Genomic DNA, 19,734 nt, shown 5'->3' with positions numbered 1-19,734 from the left:
AGAGAAGGCTTCAAACCATGCTGACATCTGCTTAATAGCAGTTGCTCTTAAAAAGTTTCACTTCTATGGGATGCCAGGGGCTACAAGGTTTGACCTAGAATTTCAATTAAAAGGTTAAAAAGAAGAGAAACAAAATCATGACCCTATTTCTTGTGCCAGCTGTAATCCAAATCATGATAAAGCAAACCATATCCACTTACCTTCAGCTAATCAAGAGCTCATCTTTGTGGTTTATGCTGAAGTATCCTCTGGAGAGTGTCCAAAACCTTCTTCCTCTCCAAGGTCTCTTGCAGATTCCCTGTGCAGGAAGGAACCATCATCAGAGGGTGTGAAGGGGATGGAGGCAGGTTGGTTCTTGCTGCACCCTTGAAGTATTTGAGACTAATTATCAGAAACAAGCCCAAGGACAGACCTAAATTAAATCTAAAGCCAGGAGCCATTAAAAAAAGTGAGATGGAGAACACTTCTAACCTTCTTTCTGAGGCAAAATAAATACAATTAAATTGAATTGAGTACCGCGAATATTCCTAATACAGTATTAATGCATAGCCCTGGGTGTCTCTTTCTGGGAGAACTTCTTTGGAATTTGATTTGCACAAAGAAATGATGATTTTCTTGCCAGATGCTGATGCAAGCATAGTAAGACAACATTCTTCAAACATGAAACAATCAGATTTATTTATGACAAGCTCAACATTAAATTAAGAATTCACAAGACAACAAATAATGTAATAGCCTGCATTTCTATAGTCCTTTCATCTGACTTTTGAACGTATTTTGCATTTCTCAGTAGCTTGGGGCAGATCGAGAGCCCTTGGCCAACATTTTCATAGATTGTTATTACGTGTTTGAAAATGAAAGCTCAAAGCTGCAATCAAGGGGATACAGTTAGCGCTGTGATTACTGAAAAGGTTGAGGTGAATATTTAGAAAAATGGGAACAAAGCAGTGCCAGTACTTACGTGCGTTGTCCATGAGCTGACTGCCAACTGTTGACTTTGTCAGGTGGCGTGTGTGCCTGGGGCAGTGTCAGTGTTTCACCACCTAACAGAGATGTTTAGGATTGTAGATTTTTATAGTCTTCCTCGTGGTTGCTTATAATGGAGGGATTTCCCTGCAGCAGCTTCCACCATGCTTCTTGTGATTATAGGAAGAATGGGCTGCTAGTTTAAGGGAAAATTGGAACTAACCAAGCTTGAAGAAGCCATAGGTACAGGTAGACTTATGACCCAGTGTCCTGAATTAGACTTCAAGAGTCATGGCTACTTTGCCAACGTACTCACTAAGCTTGAAATTAGGAGTCCTGAGTCATGGTTGCTGGTGCTTGTTCATACAGTCTCATCCAGGGAAGCTGCATGTCTGGGAATAGTGGGGGCAGCTCTCTGGGTAACTTGCAGCAGACTTTCCCCTTCTGGTTTAACTATGGAGTAAAGGGAGTTACTCCATCTGGGTGTGGGTGATGGTTATCTGGGAAATGGGATTTGTGGGCAAGAATAGAGACAGCAGCCTGAGGTTTTCAGACTCTTACAGTTGATACGCTGCTGTGTCTTCCTGGCTTTTCTTTTCCTCCCTCTAAGAGAGGCCATAGTGCTGTCTGGGAGGGCACCAGCACCTACAGTTGGCACAAGTACCTGCTTTTTCCTCAAGTTATTCTGGGGCAGTTTTTCAGGTCCAGGCTTAGCTTTAATTTTACATCAGCTGAAACGCTGCTTCTGCTAGCAGGACCTATAAAGGACTTTTTGTTGAAATGCTTCTACAAACTATACTTAGTGTCTTAAACTTAAGACACCTATACTGTCTTAAAAGTGGTGGTGGGGGGGGTAATCATCTTTTGCAGCTTCTCTTAAGTTTTGCTATGTAACTTGAAATGCCATGTGTTCTTTCGAGTCTTGAGATACTGTTAAAACAAGTTATTGCTGGAATATCCTGTTAATTTTCTCCTCAGCATGATCATGGACAGCTTGTGAAAATGGTTGAGTGTCTATCCCTTGGGTAAAATCCTTTATTTCTAATTCTGCTCCTAGGATTATTGTCAAACTGTTCTCTTCCCTACATCTTGTGTATTGTGGTGTTAGTCTTATGCCTGACTTGCTTAAGAGCTGCTCATACCTTCCACTGTGGCAGCTTTTACTAAATATTTAAAGAGGCTCTTAAGATATGCAGATTAGAGTCCTACTGATAGTTTCAAGCAGCTTCTTTTTATTAATTATTCATTATGTGGTAACTAGGCATCCTTATTCAAGCACGGTAGTTTAGACAGTTTAGAGCACTTAGTTAACTGACTATTGGAACCTGTTCCAAGCAAGAACATATAATAGCCTTGAAAGAGAAATGAAAAATATTTTGGACGCTTCTTCACAAAACCAAGACAAATACTGACAATAAATTTGCCTAATTAGTATTAGGACTAGCTGCGTGTCTGTGACCTTGTGCCTTTTTCATGGTTAGAAACCTGAAAAGCAATGTATTGGTTGTGTTGGGGTAATGGAGATGGAAGTGGTGTAGCTGTTCATGACTGCGTTGCCTATGTTACCAAAAAATATTTTTCTTAAACTCCGCCTCCTGTATTCTGCAGTGATTTACTGCTGTGCCTGCTTTCAGTGAAGGGAATGTTTACTCCCCTTCTGAGATGCTGTTTATATAACGTCATTTGAGATACTTTCATGAATACATTCTGTGATTTAATGAGTCTTTATTTTTACTTACCTATGCAATCTGAGTGAGAAGGTTTTCCTTCCCCTTTTCAATAAAAGCCACTTGGCAGCCAAAGAGGACGGGCAGAGTTGTAATTGCTTGCATGTTGTCAGATGCAGTATAATGCAGTCATGTGGCAATAATTTCTGAAAGTTTTTTTTATCAGTGAAATAGTAGAGGTATTTTATTAGTAATGTTATACAGCAGTTGCAATAAAGATAAGCCTAACAGTCGATGTCAGTATCTTAGAGCTTGTGTGTGCATATGCTTGCATGGATGTTGTAAGAGGCAGAACCAGAACGGCTTCAGCAGCAGAGGATTTGGAGTGTTGTACAATGATTTCGTCATGAATTGTTCTATACAGTGATTCAGCGTGGCAGAGCACATTGGAGTTCATTGTGGATCAACGGTCACATCCTAAGGAAAAAGGAAAATGTCCCTATTTCACTTTTTTATTATGGGATGGGGCAAGGGGCTATTTTAAAATATTGCCATAAATGATGGACCTTCTCCAGGCAGCAGTACAAACCTGCATTCCATTGACCTTGTCTCCTGTTTTCTCTCGAAGAAACTACACAGATAGAAGACCCTCGTGTGCAATGGCGGCGAGAGCAGGAGCATATGCTGAAAGACTATCTTGTCCTGGCCCAGGAGGCGATTGCTGCACAGAAGGAGATCTATCAAGTGAAACAGCAGAGGCTTGAATTGGCCCAGCAAGAATATCGACAGCTGCATGATGTTTGGGAGCACAAACTGGGCTCTCAGACCAGCTGTGAGTAGTTAGTGAACTCTTACCCAGTGACTGTCTCAGTCATGAACCCACTAGGACAGGAAAATGCTTGAAGCTGATCCTCTGCTTCCATCCATAACGCTGGGATGTGTTATGCCCTGTCAGTCTCCATGTTTGCTCGGTTTGTCTCAAAAGCAATAGCTGCCTAGCACCTGTTTGGTAAAGGATAATTGTTATGAATCTATCACGGTTGGCTCCGTCACTGGAGTCAGTGTGCAGATTTTCAGCATGGGCTTCAACAAATGTGAAAAAATGTGGTGGTTGGCTCAATGTGAAAAAATGAAGTTATGTGGTATTTTCCTTGATTTCCGTGTCCAAAGTATAGAAACAAGGCAAGAAGGCTCATCTCAGGTAGCATTCCCAGGCCTTTTTGGAGTTTAACATCCTAGGTAGTTGAGTGACTGTCTCAGGGAACTAAGGGTCTGTATTTTATGCCATGCAAAAGCTAAGATTGGTGGATTATCTGTCTGCATATGAAGAACATTGTTTTGTGCTCCGTATTCGTTGTCACACACTAAACACTGATACTTGTTGCTTCAAGAGTTGGTACAGAAATGTTTGTAGAAGACCAAATTTCCTCCTTACTGTTACTAGTTACTGTAAAATGTCCAGAGGAGGATTTATTTCCTGCAAGTCTTCCAGAATTTTTTTTTTACAGTCCTTAGTGTTGCAGACTTTTTACGTTCTTGCTAGCTGCAACAGTGGACCGAACTCCCCCTGCTTTACTCTTGCTGAGTTATGTCTTATGGTGGTGAATTCCACTGGCTAATCCTGTGCCTGATGTTAAAGAGTTTTTCAGTAGTTTTCTGTCAACTGAAGCATTCTTACTTGACTAGGGTCTTGTCCATCATCTCTGAAGTACAGTTTTTGGTCTTTTCTTAAGAGCACTCTACTTAAGTACTGGTATACCAGAGCAGTACACTAAGAATGTTGTGAACATGAATTACATTGGTGTGATGAGATCTGTCTTTAAAAATACAAGCAAACAGAAAGAACTGGAAATGCTTTCCCATGTTTTATAGGGCATAAACTGATGGCTGCAAGGATCAAAATATCTCCCTTGCCTACAGCTACCTCTAACAACATTGTACATTGGGGAGCTTCTGTACCTTCTGAAGCAGAAAGGTTTAACCACTGCTGAGAAGAGAACTCTCCTCTTAATGGGACGTTGATTTAATCTGGTGTGACACATTGTATGAGTGGTCGTGTCCTCGAGGCTGTGAGAAGGCTTGCATCGCATTTTTCAGTTTCTTCTCATTCTTTGCTTTTCTTTGTTTTTAAACATTCAGTGGATTGTTTACTCAATGAGAAAATCTAAAAAAAAATAAAGTAAACCTTTATGCAATGCCTGTCCCTTCAGTTCTGTTAAATGCCTTTGGAAATGCAGGAAGCCACACTTGAATGGAGTGAACGTGTTTGGGAGTCTGAGTTAAGTGTGTTAACCTGGAACAAATCAAGACTTTGGAGATGCAGGACATGCTCTGGCCTCTTTAGTATACACTTTTTGTGGCGTACTTGACTGCACTATTGCCTTTCCTTGCCTTTGAAGTGTGAGAAGAGATCTGGAAAATGGGTAAAAGGCTTACACCAGCAATGTGTGGTGATCTGGGTGTGCAGGAGTGGTGGGAGGTCTTGATTTGTGGTGGGGCTGGTGGAAGAGTAGGGAGGAAGGTAGAACTGCTAAACTGGGTGTTGTATTGTTCTAGTGCTCTCTGGCTCATCGTCAAGTTCCAAGTATGACCCGGAGATCCTCAAAGCAGAGATTGCTACTACAAAATCCAGGGTAAGTAGTACGAACGGACCTTTGCTTGCCACGAGTAATCTTCAGATATTTCCAAACCTCGTGGCAAATACTAAAAGGAAATGCCAAAGCAGTTGAAAGAGCTAATGTTGCCATTCTTAATCTAGGAGATAATTTATCAGAATTCTCAAACGTTGCCGTCTTAAGAGTTTGAAACACTTGTTTTTTTTTCCCCTTAGACTTTAGACTTCCTTGGAAGCTGGCAGTACATACTGCTGTACAGATACACTGTGGGGTATTTAGCTGCGTGCTGGCTCTTCGGTGTGCTGCAGTGCTGGAGAGCTGTGAGTTCTCTCCAGAGACTGGCAGCTGTTTTGTCCTGGGCTTAGTGCGGGTTGTTAGCAGCGGCAGTGTGTGCTCTCATGCAGAGCTCAGTTTGGGAAGAAGAAAGGACTAAAGTAAAGTAGGTCAGTCTAGCCTCTGTGGAGGAATATAAAACAGCAAGCTGTAGGGTCAGTGGGTTTATAATATGTATTATCATCCTGCTGTGTTACTCATGCAGCGGGGCCTTTTAGTTTGGTGTATTGGAGGATGGCTTCTGTCGCTGCAGTGTAACTCCTGTCCTAATGCTTAATGTTTTTTTTTAATGATTGGGAAGGTTTTAAACATTTCTGAGTAAAATCAACATGTGTTTCGTTCCTGCCTCTCTTAATTTTTTCTTAGCTTTTCTGCTTATGAGGTTAGAACTTCCCTTGAACCCCTTATTACGTGGTGTAATACCCGAGTACTGGATAAAGCCCTAGCCAATGATAGTGTCCTGATAAGGATGCAGTCAGGGCTGTTAGCTGCTGTTGAGATGAACTGATTATCTGGAAACTTTGTTTAGAGTACTATCTACCCTGAGTAAGTTTTGAATTGAATGGGTAGTGCTGTACCTAAATATTCATATAAAATATCATTTTAAAAATGTGACACCTTGCTGCAGGTTAATAAACTCAAGAGAGAAGTAGCTCACATGAAGCAAGAGCTCCAGTACAAAGAGCATGGATTTCAAACACTGAAGAAGTAAGTTTGTTCTCAAGGTCTTATTTTCAGTGTAGAACATCTTTGGCTTGTAATACATTCCCCTCTACATTTATAAATAGCTGCCTAAATAACTTAAGCTGAAATATGTTGCTGCTGATATCTTTAGGCATATGCAACTGAAAGCGGTACACAGCCGTGAGGGTAGTTCTCTCAAATCAATGCCTGTATGTGATTGACCACATCAGAACTGACTTCATGGTAAAAAGATTTTGAACCAGGATCTCATCAGTTAAATGGCATTCTGTTTTACTCAGTGTTGTTCAATACGGGTGACACAGTACAGCCTATTGTCTTAATTATAAGAGCCATTGGTTTAGGGCACTGAAGAAAAATTTGGGGTGGAGTGGAAGGGGAGGAAAAGTTTCAGGTACTTACCTTTGTATGACTAGATATCTGACATGTTTTAAATAATGTCCCTGGTTAATATCTTATTTATTATAAATGTCAGCTGCAGTAGAATTCCTTTGAGAAAAGGGGAGGATGAAACAGCTTGTAATTAGGTTGTGCAAGCAAATACATCCATGCATGTCAGATCTGTGGCTGGTTTTCAGAATCATGACTGAAAATAAGGTAGTTTTCATAGATGGCTAAGTTGATCCTCTCTAGGTTAGAAGCAAGCAGCAATCTGCCCAAACATACTGTTTTGGGGGTTTTGTGTACATCTTTGTCGTCCCTAAGGAGTCAAAGAGATGATATAGCTAAAATCAGAGTTCTGAAGCTTAATGTATTTCTGAGTGGAGTAACTTAGGTGGTGATGAGTGGGGTTCTTTGTTCCTTCTGTTATCTTTGTTATACTTCAGAGTGTGTTCTTCTTAAAAATTGATGTTGAGATGCATGCATCTAGGATGATTAAATTAACTGGACTTTATAAAGTATTAGCTTACTGTATTTTTTTTAATTTTCCATGCAGAATTGACATGAAAATGTCTGATACTCAAGGTGGCTACAAACTTGATGAGGCACAAGCCATTTTAAGTGAAATGAAAGCTCTCAAGAAGGCCATCACATCAGGGGAGAAGGAAAAACAAGACCTCATTCAGGTATTGAAACAGGATGACTTTATAGTATTTTGTGTCGCCATTGCTATCAGATTGAATTTCTGAGAAGTCATTTAAGTATTTTGTATTTCAGATATGTAATCGAGATTTTTATTAGCATAAATTGGTTCTGTATTGTGGTTGGACTGCAGCCTTTTTGTTCTTCGGATCCTTGAAATAAGAAGTATAAAATATAGCAACTAAGAGTAGTAAGCACTTGCTTAGAGATGGGTGTTTGTCTCAGGGTTTATTGGTCAAGAATGAACCAGTGTGACTGTACTGCTGTCAAAGACCAGACCTGGAGAAGCCACAAAAACACTGTGGCCCCCTTGGTCTGCCACCTCCAGTGAGAGCCTGTCTGTAATGCCTGTGGGCTGCTTTCTGCTGTGGGAGGTGCAGTCCAGTCATGCCTGACCTCATGTTTGCAGAGTCTGAGTGCATGCAGTAAACATGGTCAGATCTTTATCATGTAGTTTAGGCTGAAGCTATGGAGCTGCTTGAGGTAGCTTGAGCAGAAGGGAGCTCACCTCATGACTTCTTATGGTTTTAGAGCTTAGCCAGGTTAAAAGACAGCTTTGTGAATGACAGAGGATCCCAGTCGGACCTGTGGGCCAGCAGCGTGTCTGTGGAAAGCTCCAGCCCTTTGTTGCCCCGGCAGTACCTGGATGTCAGCTCCCAGACGGATGTTTCAGGAAATGTGAGTAATGCATGAGAAACCAAGTGCATGTGGAGACATTCCTCTGAACTATGTGTAGTGCTGCCTTAGTACGAGTTTCTGAGCGTGGGCAAGTATCTATGAAATGATACCTTCTCCTGGTTTAAACTTCAGCGTGACCTTCATTTTTGTGTGCAGTGTTAATGTATCTCTAAAGGCAAGCTGCTGTTTCCCTACCCTGTCTCTATTAGAACAACCCAGGTGGGAATAAAAGGGAAGGAAGTTTTATTTTGCCTGTAGGTGTAGCTTCTTGTGATACAAATATTCCCTTAGCTCTTTATAGCAGTGATATGCTACTAGACAAGAAACGTTCAGCAGCTACGTGTGGGCTAAGCTCTAATGAAGACTCTTCCCTTAAGAGTACATTTGGCTTTTAGTGTGTTATGAGTGAGAATGATAGCATATGTGGAGATATTTTGATGCCATCAAACATGTGTAGTACTCATAAACCTTCAGTCCTACTTGTGCAACAAGATCATAACCGTCAGGTTGGTGCCAGCCTCAGCAAGGACTCAATCAGCACTATGGGTACATAGTATGTCTCACAGGACATCATAGAAGCCTCTCCTGTGAACCTTTACTTAAACATTTGCAGCCACTTTCAGTCACGGCCACACATGTGACTAAAGATCTGCAGATTTGGGCATGATGGGATGTCCCTTGTCGTTAAGACTTTACAGCCAAAGCAAGATGTCATCCAACACAAAATGCAACACAGCACTTGAATGCTGTTTGCAATCTTTAAGAAAGTTTACAAAGCTGTTTGTGTGTGCATGAAAATAGAAGCCTAAGATAGATGTGGTAGATTTTCTTTTTCTGACAAACTAGGCCACAAAGAGCCTCTGAATCTTGTGGGTTTTTAAGTATTTGAAGAAATTGTGAAAAATTTAATCAAAAGCAATATTTTCCTATTCTGTGATTGGTTTAACTAGTAAATGAGTTTAACTAGTAAATGAGTAAATAACTTGTAACATCATCAATTTCAATAGGGAATATCAAAAGAGAAGTGGTTACAAAGTTGCTGATTTTATATTTTGTGTCTCAGTTTATTACCAGCAGCAATAACCAGTTGGCTGAGAAAGTGAGATTACGCCTTCAATATGAAGAAGCAAAGAGAAGGTAATTCTTTGGACCATTGTACCTTTTGGCTGTCACACAGCTTATTCTGAAGATACGTTTCGCTAGAAAAGGTGCCACTCGGATTGAAACCCGGTGTTACTGCTAAATAAACGTGGCAATTTTTGAGCCAGTGAGGCAATAGGGTTTCTGGGCCAATGTTATCATTCAAGAAATAAATAACCATCCTAGAAATTACGAAGGAGTGACTAATACATGAAGAATTCACTCTGGCCACACCTGTGGGGACATAAGTGGTTTTGCTGCCTGTTGCTGCTTCCCCATTCCTAATAAGGAGACTGTACTGCAAAGCATCTCCTTACCTTATTCAAAATGAAATGAATGTTTGCATGGCTGTAAGTCTGATAAGGAGAAATGACATATATTGTGTTAACACCTAACATATCAAAATATGGTCAATGGCTACAATACAGAGCTTATCTGTAAGAACTTAAGTTTTCTCTCTTGCCTTCTGATCTGGGATGAAGTATAGATTTTAAAAACTCATATCTACTTAACAGGCCAATTTAAGCAAAAGTTTTCTGGGATTTACTTGTTTTAGTAGATAATAGCTAACTCAACTGTTTAGTTAAACGAAAAACCACCAAGCATTATTACTTAGACTTTGGCTGGCCTAGTCCTTGTTCAGCGGTGTAACCATCGGTGGTGGTGACTTCAATTTTAACTGTTCTAAAGGGACTTTGCAATTCCAGAATAACAAACTTCAGATGCATGGTACAATCTGTACTTGGGATAAATGCAAAGAGAAGGATTTTTCTCCAGTCTCTGGTTAGAGATAAGAGCTTTAAGGCTGAGATTACTCATAATGTTCTCAATTTGAATATATTGGCATGGTCAATAGGCCATGTTTCTCAGTGGCATAAAATCTGATCTGTATCTGTGGCAGTTGTCAAAGACTGTGTGTGCCCAGCTGCTTTTGACATGAACTTACACTTCTCTTCCTAGGTGGAGCAATTTTTTCAGAACTGTCTGTTTTGCCAATCCAAGATTTGTAAAACTACCTTGACATTCAAATCATTCTGTGACTTTTTAAAACAACATTAAAATTATTAATCCTCCAGATGCAGTGGTTACTTTTTCAGTGTTAAAATTGCTTTTTACTTTTAAGCTTTGCTGAAGACTGCAGTTTAACTCACACTGACTTTACATCTTCAGATTGAAGTGGAATACTCTTACTTTAGCCTGTATCTTTTCCAAGGAGGGGCGAGTGAATAATGACAAACCTGAGAAGATAATTAATATGCTCTTTAAAAAGAGACAGAACTTTGTAAAGGCAGCACAATAGTTCATGTGAAGTAATGATGAAGGGCGTACAACACAATCTTGCAGTTGAAGAAGTTTGATACCTCATGTCTGTCTTAGGTTATCTATAGATTTTCTCAGAGTTTAAAAAACCTTATCATCAGGAAAGATGGGCCTGAATGGGCATGAATAATTGATGGTAAAATGAAAAGATCTCTAGCTATCAGAGCATTGTGGTTTTGGCATGGTCTTTAGTAGGAGCTGCAGAAACAAATACCTTAACTGGTTTTAAGCTGGAACAATACTATGGATATAGTGACTCACAAGGAACCTTCTGCTCCTGTGAAAATTCCTCCTTGTGATGTTAAAAGTGTTTCCTGCCCCACAGCAGCATATTAAAATGTTCCAAAAACACAATAGAAGAGCAAGTACTTTGCCCACGCACTTATTATGAAGGGAGCCAAATGGTGGAAATACATCTGTCTTATTAGCTCTGCATTATCTGGAGAGGTAAAACTTAAGGCTTGAAAACAAGATGATCCCATGTTAATTAGGTTAGAACTACTAGACTTATAAAGGGCTGATGATTTTGAAAGTGGACTGTAGCAGACACTGTTTACACTATTGCTGTGGACCAGACTAAAGGCATAGATGTAGGTGAATATCTTGCTGAACTTCACCACATCAGAACTGTCAGGGTACAGTTCTGCATGTTCCCTTACCCGCCACTAAGTCCTTTCCTTTCACGGCTCAGTGAGGCAAAGAGAGCCCTAGAGCAGATAATGTTAAACCTGCAAAAAAGAACAAAGGGTAACCACAGTGACAAACCTTTAGCTTAATTGGATTGGAAACTGATAATGGGTATCATGTCAAAAGAGATGTCAGTGTTACATCTCAACAAGGAGATAGCTACTGCAGCATAAATGTAGTCAGAGATGGAACTAAATTATGTTGTACGGTTTCAGACATACAGTAGTAACTCAGTTGTGTAGCAGTTCCACTCTGTGCACTGTTTTAGTTCCTTCAACAGTTAAACTTTCAGCTTGGGTTTTGTGTGACTGATGATAACTCTGGGATTTTAAAAGTATGTTTTATAATCTCCTAAAATGAAATATTTTAACGTTGCATTTAGCAGCATTGCAACAATGGTGGGCATTTGGTCAGTTTTTAGACCACACGTCCCACTTTGATTTTTTTTTTTTTTTTTTTTTTTTTTTTTTTTCTGAAGAACAGAGGCTGATCTGATACAGGATTGCTAATCACTGGTTGAGGATACATGTCTTAATGTACGCTTCTGCAGAGATGCATGTGCTTTGAATGATCTCCAAAGAGACTAAAAATTTTACATGTTATGCCTGTGTCACAGAAGTACCAGGTTTCCCCAGAAAAAAAAAAGAGACTTGATATGACAATGAATAAATCATCTACCTACGTTTTCTAGGTAAAAAGAAAAAAGTTAAATAAAACTTGAGCTTCCTGTTCTGTGTTTTCTTCAGTCTTGCAAGCTAGTGGCTATTCAGAAAGATGGTATGACCTGAGCCCAGTATTGCTGGTTTCTTTGCAATGCAAACCTAGCATGGCGTGGCAATGATGTAGTTCAGACTCGGTCAGTGAATGCTGAAGGGCTGGAGTTTTCAGCCAAATGCCAGGCAGTCTGCAAAGCATTTCTTTTGTGATGATGCTGTTTTATTGGAAAAATAGAATACATAAAGCTCCTTTTAACTGAGAAGGGGAAAAAGAATGATCATTTACAAAGGGTAAAACTTGAGTTTAGTTTAACAAAGCCGTTAGACTCGGAAATGCATAGACAACAAATTCCAGTGGAAAAGCCATATCCATGCAAATGTATGCCAAAAGTGATCAGATTAATGCCGGCCAATCCTCTTAAACTCATATCCTTTCAAAATGCACAGAGGAATTCTTGGATTATGAATTAATGCCACTGTTAATTCTTCGTTGGAGCACAGTATTGCACTTAATCAGGCACTCAAAAACAAAACAGCTCCTAAGACGACCTAAAAATAGTTGAGCTGAATATCTATCAATTATGGAACTTTAATTAGAGTAAGCAACCTGCTGTGGGAAATAGGTTTACAGAAAGTGAGGCTTCTCTTCAGAAAGGTGATCTCTAGTCTGTCTGCTGTGATGGAGGAGGCAGGTCAGTCTGTGTGAGCCTAATCATTCATAGGCTCTCTCGGGGCTCGAGTTCCTCTTGGCCTCCAGAGCTTGGAAGACAAAGCTTTATTCTTCAAGGCCATTCAGCAGTTGTGTAGCCGCTGCTGCCCAGATCTGCATCTTAGTACTTACTCTGCACACTTAGATTATGCTAGTTGGCGTTGAATTTGCTCTGTCCCTGCACGTGTGCTGGTTTGCTAGAGGAAGCGTGCACCATCCTGTGTGCTTCTGTAGCATAAACCAAGTTCTAGAAAGAAATGAATCCAGATTAGTAGCTGCAACTATTTGTTGTGCCAAATTTAAGTCCAGTAATTCTGTCACCAGATCACAAAGCCCTTTTCAAAGGGAGATTAATATTGGACTTTCATTTTACACGTACAGCATTTCACTTCTGTTTCTTATGTATTTACTAAACCTGAGTGAGAGATTAACCTGAGTTAATCACGTGAAAGGGCACGGATGCCTTGACTCTCTGGTCTTCAGTCAGGTGAATTATTTTTGCAAATACCTTGCCTTATATTGCAAGATACTTTTCCTCCTTGTTTGCCTTCTATGCTTTTGTAATTTCTTCACCCCAGCCCATTCTGCCCTCCCCATTCCCTGCTCCCCACTTGATCATTTTCGATTGTGCGAGTTCCAGAAATGCAAGTCCTTAGTAACTCCTGTTCAACTTTATCTGTACTCTTGTTTCGCACCAAACTACCATAATCACCCTGTCAGATCATGAAGAGTCATAGGTCAGTGAGTCCAAAGGAGACAGATGCCTTTGGGAAGACTGACATTACTGCCCTTGGTTCTGTATCCTGGCCTGCTGCTGATTTTTGCTTTTCTCTGTATGTTGCATCACAAAGCTGACTATTTGTGGAGCTAAATGAGCAGTTCAGATACTTGGGAAATTAGGAATGGGCACACAGTTGGAGTGAGCGGCCTCCTTACCTGCCACGAGCTGTGTTCTCCTCTGCTGTCAGTCAAGGCTCTTGCTAAATTATAGATCTGTATTGCTGTTGCTTTTAGTATTCATCTTTCTGCCTGAGATAACGTGGTATGGTGCTGATGGATTAGTGATACAGACGTTAAACTGAAATCCAGAATGATGCCTCTAATGAAAATAGACTTTAAATTTCATGCAAATAAGCGGCTCTGGATTTAGGTAGGATCGTATTGCCTCTTCGACTCTTTGCATCCTCAGGTGCATGTTGTACCAGAAGTAGTGTAGCTCTTTAATGTGTCCAAAATGCTTGGACACAATAGTTGTCAACTATTGACAATGAGTCAATAGTTGGATTTGTCCAGTAGCAGTATGCATATGATTAACTTCCTCATTGTAAAGACAAAAATGGTTTCTAAACTTTTGAGTAACCACTGATCTTTATCAGACTATCTGAATTGCATACGGAAAGTGTACAGTTCTTCTCCATAAAACTGATTAAAGATCAGCTATTTACCGCATGATGCTCTCCACTCCAAGTATTGTGAGGTCATTAGCTGTAAGGCATATGAAACGCCCTATAGTATACCTGACAGCTTTTTTCAAGATCCAGATTTTCAGTTACACTATTCCCTGACTGGCGGACACTGCAGGTTAGCTAGAGACTTAGCTTACCATTGGGAGCAAACCCAAGTTAAAATCCCATTCTGCGTGTCAGCCTCCCAGCGGTGCCATCACTTGGCAGCGCCCTGGTGAGGAAGGCATGAGGGTGAGGGTAGTTGTCCCTGAGCCGAGAGCCTTCTTCAGGGCAATGGAAGATGTGGTTGGTCATGGTGCACCTTTGTGTGTCTGGAGCAGTAGCTCAGACACTCCTCATGGAATAACGGCGGCTTTTTTTTTTTTTTTTTTTTTTTTTCCTGCAGAATAGCAAACCTGAAAATACAACTGGCTAAGCTTGACAGTGAGGCCTGGCCTGGCGTGCTGGACTCTGAGCGGGATCGTCTAATATTAATTAATGAGAAGGAGGAGCTCTTAAAAGAAATGCGATTTATTAGCCCCAGAAAATGGACTCGAGGAGAGGTGGAGAGACTGGAGACGGAGAGAAGACGCCTGGAGGAAGACCTTCAGGCTGCTAGAGACACTCAGAGCAAAGCTCTAACTGAGAGGTAGGTTACTGGGCATAGGACAGAGCTTGCCTTCTTGGACAAGAGGTAATTGGGAGCAAGCAGCAACATCCCCTAGCTGAATGCTGATAGCAGTGTGCCCTCAGATTTCCAGGAGACTGATCCTACTTATAAGGTTTCTGAAATCATCTCCCAGAAGAAACCGCCTGGAAGTCTTCTTACTCCCCAAGTGGGGAAAGGTTGTTGTTCCTGCAAATGGATCCTCTTTGAGAACGTAAGAAATGCTCAAAATAGCCCGGTATAGTGTTAGTGTACTGTAATGTATCTGTATGCAGCCAGCACCTTGCAGCAGCTTCTACAGTTGCTGTGCAGTCTGGAGCTTGGTAAATGTCAACAGATGGAATCTTAAATTTTTAAAATTTGTTTGTTCTGAGCATCCTTGTATGTGATTCCTGTAGGAACTGGTATTTGACAGGGCTGTGGGAGTTGCACGGAATATCCTGTGAATCTAAACTAGCTGAAAAAAATGCCAACTATCCTCCCTAATTTTACTTGTGTTGCAGGAGGAGATCTCATGGGAATGTACAGTGAGGATGAATACTGCATTAGGCATTGCCTACAAGCGCTTTACAATCTGGATGTATTGATGTGGGTGGCTATGGCAGTGTTACTTTTAGCTGCAGCCCCTTGAATATGTGTGGAATTGGCCTGTTGCATTCACTCTCTCTGTGGCTCTATATTTTAATTTCTTCTACATGCTCAGTGTCCAGACTACACCAATTTTCTAGAGTCTTTTCACTGTTTTATCACGCTGGAAAAAATGTAGGCATCTCAGATGTTTCAGCTGCAGGACTTCTACCAGCCTGAAATATCTGTGGTTCAACAGATGTTTCTGGTCTTCCTGTAAGATGAACACTTTAGTTTGTGATTTTTAGGAATATGGTCCTCTTCTAGTGTGCCAGAGAAATAACATGTTTCTGGAGAAGGATTTCTTGACCCAGAGGCCTCATAAGTTAGGGTATGAGCACCCAAGTGCACATTTGTGTCTCAAACCATTTCAGGTGTGAAATAAAACTGAGATGTTGCTAAAGTCCGTAATTTGTGTAAATCCATAATGAGATGGTTAATAACTAAATCATGTAAACCTTGGTCATCCAAAGACCTTACTGAAAGCAAATTAAAGCATTTACACCTTTATTAGCACAGTAAGCATAAGAATACAATACTGTATAGTGAGCAAAATCTGCTGGACTTTTTTTGAGGCCTGATCCTAGAAACTTTCATAGTACTAGCTGTAATTATTTTCCCTGTTGTGAATGTTTACGAGTATTGGAAGTTGGTAAACACCTACACATCTTGACCAAATTCTGTCCCAATTTATATTGTGTGTTCATATTAACTTTTGTAGCATTTCATAGAAAAAATAGAATTTTCCTTCACTCATTTTAAATAATAAATGCTGCTTTAGCTCATCTTTTTCTTCTATCTTGTCTTAGATTGAAGTTGAATAGCAGAAGAAATCAGCTAGTCCGAGAACTGGAAGAAACAACACGATTAGTTGCAATGTTGCACACCCAGCTGAAAAGGTATGTAGCCTTTTACAAAAGTTGTAGGCGTTTTAACTGCACATGGTGTAACTGCCTTTCTCTGCTAACAATTTCACCTCCCAACTGAGAGATCTAAAAGGCCTTTCAGTTATAATAGTGACCTAACGCCCCTGTGTAGTCAATGGAAAGAGAAGCCTTGAGGATTATACGTCCTGCTCAGTTTAGATGGATGCTTTAGAATGGGATAAGTAACCTTGTGGTGGTGCCTCTGTCTGACAACAGGGGTTTGTGCGATCCCTTCTGTTTTGGACATGTAACATTTAGGTGACTACGGATAGCTGAGATTTTTCTACTAATGTTTGAATTACTGAAGTATTATATTAATAAAGTATGTTAAAGACAGCTTAACGCTCACACAGCAAGTGAAGTGAATCTTAGTAATGCAACTACACATTAATGTATGAATGTCATGATTATATTTCTCTAAATTAATTCCAAGTGTGCTGTTGCTTGCAGTATAGATGATGTATTGAGATATGCCTGAATCTGTTGTGGTTCATACGGTATATAGAAACATTTCTGCAGTTGTAATGTGGTCTGGTTGTTCAGGCTGTAGTTTTGGAAGAGCATAAGATTACTGTTTCCAAACAAATGCATGACTGCAGGCAGTAAGGCCAAATCATCATTAGCTAAAACTGTGTTTTTATCTTTTTTGTTAGGAAGAGAATTTGGTGGGGTTTTTGTTTGGTTGAGGTTTTTCCTTTCAGTGCGTACTGAATTTACTCTGTTTGTAGCTTCTGCTCCATTTGGATTCTGTTTCGTTTTGTGAAGATGACACCGAAAAGACTGGAAAGAAATCATAGTGCAAGACTGGCATGTAAATAAGCCACCATGGAGAATAGCTATCTGTGATGCTCTTATGCAGTGGAAATGCATCGTATTTTCATTTCATCTAGCTGATTAGGGATCTTTAGAGGTGACCAAGAAGCATGTGGAACTAATTTCTTCCTAACTATGTGCCCAGTGTTCTTGGCATGCTCCTTCATAAGAATAAGCATTTGTTATTAACCCCGTAATGCAAAATGTCTGGCATTCAAAGGTATGCACAAAATGAAGTTGAGCCCAGTTTGTTGATAGGGGAAAGATTAATTAAAACCCCCTCCCTTTTCATAGTGAAATACACTGAAAAGCTGTAAATTTATTAGTCCTCACCAGATCTGTATATACTGTCACAATGCAAAAACTCTATCATGTTTCAGTTATGTTTCACCCAAAAGCTTTTTTGAACAAACGTGATGCGGTGCACATCTGTCATACAAATGCAGAAGACATTTTGTGCCAAAATTATACTAAATTCTGCATACTTGCCTTTTTCTCATAAGGTCATGGGCATAATTATACAAATGCAGCTTCCAGCTTTTACCCCATAAATAATAAATAAGGGATTATTAGGCTTATTAACATCCTCACTGTTTTTCAGTGGGGCAACTTAAGCCACTTATACATATGCAGAAATTTTTCAATAGCTAATCCATATCTGAAGTGAGAGTTAAGGGTCTTTAAACAGTCAGTAACAAGCAAGGTATTTAATAGTCGCAGCAGGAGTGTTGGTTTAAATGGAATTTCTAGGGAATGGTAAATGTTGTAGTCAGTACTGGAGGATTTGTTGGGTCTTCTGAGCAGAAAACAGTGTGCAGTGGTGTCTGGGCTTTCTCATCTGAACACACTTCTATTCAGCATCTGCTTAAAATTAATTTTGCTGTCAGTTACGTTCTGAACCTACATCTCTAGGGATAAATAATTTGTGTGAACTGATTTCACAGACCAGCCCCAACTCTTTCCCTTGCTCTCCTGGCCCTGGATTCCATGTAGCAGTCTTTCACATAGGTAAATCCTGCCAGTTTTCAGGTAACTGCTGGCTGCTGTGATCTCTGAGGGCCAGTTCCAGGCAGCTGTGATATTGCCTTTTGGCTGTGGGTCCAAGATTGAGGCAAATGGAAGACAATTTCCATATGGTGAGACAGTTTGCTGCAGTAACTTCATCTGCTTGCACGGACCTTGCTGGGTTTTGTGGTCTGCTTTGGAGATTAACAGGAACCATAGATGTTTTTTTCCAGACAGATGTGGGAGGAAGAATTAGTTATCACTAATTTTAATTGATTTGAAACTATTCATTAGAGTTGTTTTGCCTAAACAAGGCCTCCTAAGAGGTTGATATGGTGAGTGTATGTGTATGTATATGTGTATGAACTATATTATTTTTATTGAAAAGTGAACCAACTGTTCTGCTGGGTAGCCTGTGTTTCTGGATTGTTGTGGGGACTAATGCATATGGCCTGAGCTAACAAAGCACAATGTGCCACGTGGGCTTAGAGATTTGGTGACATTGCAGTGTTTTCCTGAGAAATCTGGAGATACAGTGTAATGGTTTTCTGACTTGTTTCCTTCAGTCTCTCCACCAGCATGCTTTCCCTCTCCTCGAGCAGCAGCCCTGGTTCTCTTGCATCTAGCAGAGGATCTCTTGCCACCTCCAGCCAGGATTCGTCCACCTCAGCCAGTTTCACTGATCTCTACTACGAGCACCTGGAGCAGTTGGAGCAGTTGGACTCGGACTACCAAAGCAAGCTTGACTTGCTCTTAGAAGGAGCCACTGGATTTAGACCGTCAGGTTGTATCACCACTATTCATGAAAATGAAGTAGCAAAAACTCACAAAGCAGATACCACCAGTCGCATACAGGCTCTGAGATCATTGTCCGGTACTCCAAAATCCATGACATCGCTATCTCCAAGGTCATCTCTCTCTTCTCCATCTCCACCTTGCTCACCGCTGGTGATAGACCCACTCCTAACTGGTGATGCTTTTTCAAGCCATATGGATTTTGATGATGCAGAGATAAGTACAAATCTCTCAGAACTCGCCCTAAACACTGGGAGTGGCAACTGTAGACTGGAAGAGCCTAGAGCAGGAGATAAACATCTAGGTCAAGGTATGGTAACAATTTGCATGCACATGCATGCATTTATATTTAATGTAGTTTATAAAGCATTGACAAGAAAATATTTCAAAAGCTGTCTTTCATCTTGATATCTTTGTGTTGAAAAGTATATTCAACTGTGTTCTATTTTGCTTGGGAGAAAGGGTTGGTATTTTAATTTGTACACAAAAAATACTGCTGATCTTAGGAGTCTTGCAGAAGACTGTATCTAGGTGTGTTTTTAGTGTACTTATATGCATGTATACACAAATTGCAGGGATTTCATGTGCAAATATAAATGGTTGTGGTGGGATTCCTGGTTTAATTTGGCACTAAACTATTCAGAATGTCATCTAGTGTTTTGGGTCTGGGAGGCACATAATGCCATATTGACACAAACTTTTTGGCTAAGCTTTTGAGGAAGGCTGGGAAAGCCATTTAGCTTAATAGTTAACAAATGATAATAAAAATCCTTCCCTGCCACCTCAGCATGCACAATGACTTGCTCTGGTTCCCAGTAAATCAGTGGCAATGAATTTATT

The 19,734-nt window shown here is 40.4% G+C and overlaps 1 protein-coding gene across 1 annotated transcript in view; it reads left to right on the top strand.

Annotated features, from left to right (window-relative positions):
- WWC1 (WW and C2 domain containing 1) overlaps positions 1-19,734 on the top strand; it is a 74,830-nt gene that overhangs the window by 38,150 nt on the left and 16,946 nt on the right. The window contains exons 3-11 of the mRNA XM_069772949.1: positions 3,262-3,465; positions 5,190-5,266; positions 6,210-6,289; positions 7,221-7,350; positions 7,898-8,044; positions 9,108-9,181; positions 14,468-14,710; positions 16,165-16,254; positions 18,666-19,204. Coding sequence (XP_069629050.1) covers positions 3,262-3,465; positions 5,190-5,266; positions 6,210-6,289; positions 7,221-7,350; positions 7,898-8,044; positions 9,108-9,181; positions 14,468-14,710; positions 16,165-16,254; positions 18,666-19,204 — 1,584 coding nt within the window. The remainder of the gene's footprint in view (positions 1-3,261; positions 3,466-5,189; positions 5,267-6,209; positions 6,290-7,220; positions 7,351-7,897; positions 8,045-9,107; positions 9,182-14,467; positions 14,711-16,164; positions 16,255-18,665; positions 19,205-19,734) is intronic.

Source organism: Haliaeetus albicilla, chromosome 27, assembly GCF_947461875.1.
Source record: "Haliaeetus albicilla chromosome 27, bHalAlb1.1, whole genome shotgun sequence".
Lineage (NCBI taxonomy): Eukaryota > Metazoa > Chordata > Aves > Accipitriformes > Accipitridae > Haliaeetus > Haliaeetus albicilla.
Note: the sequence above shows the minus strand (reverse complement) of the source record. Positions and strands in the feature narration are given on the sequence as shown.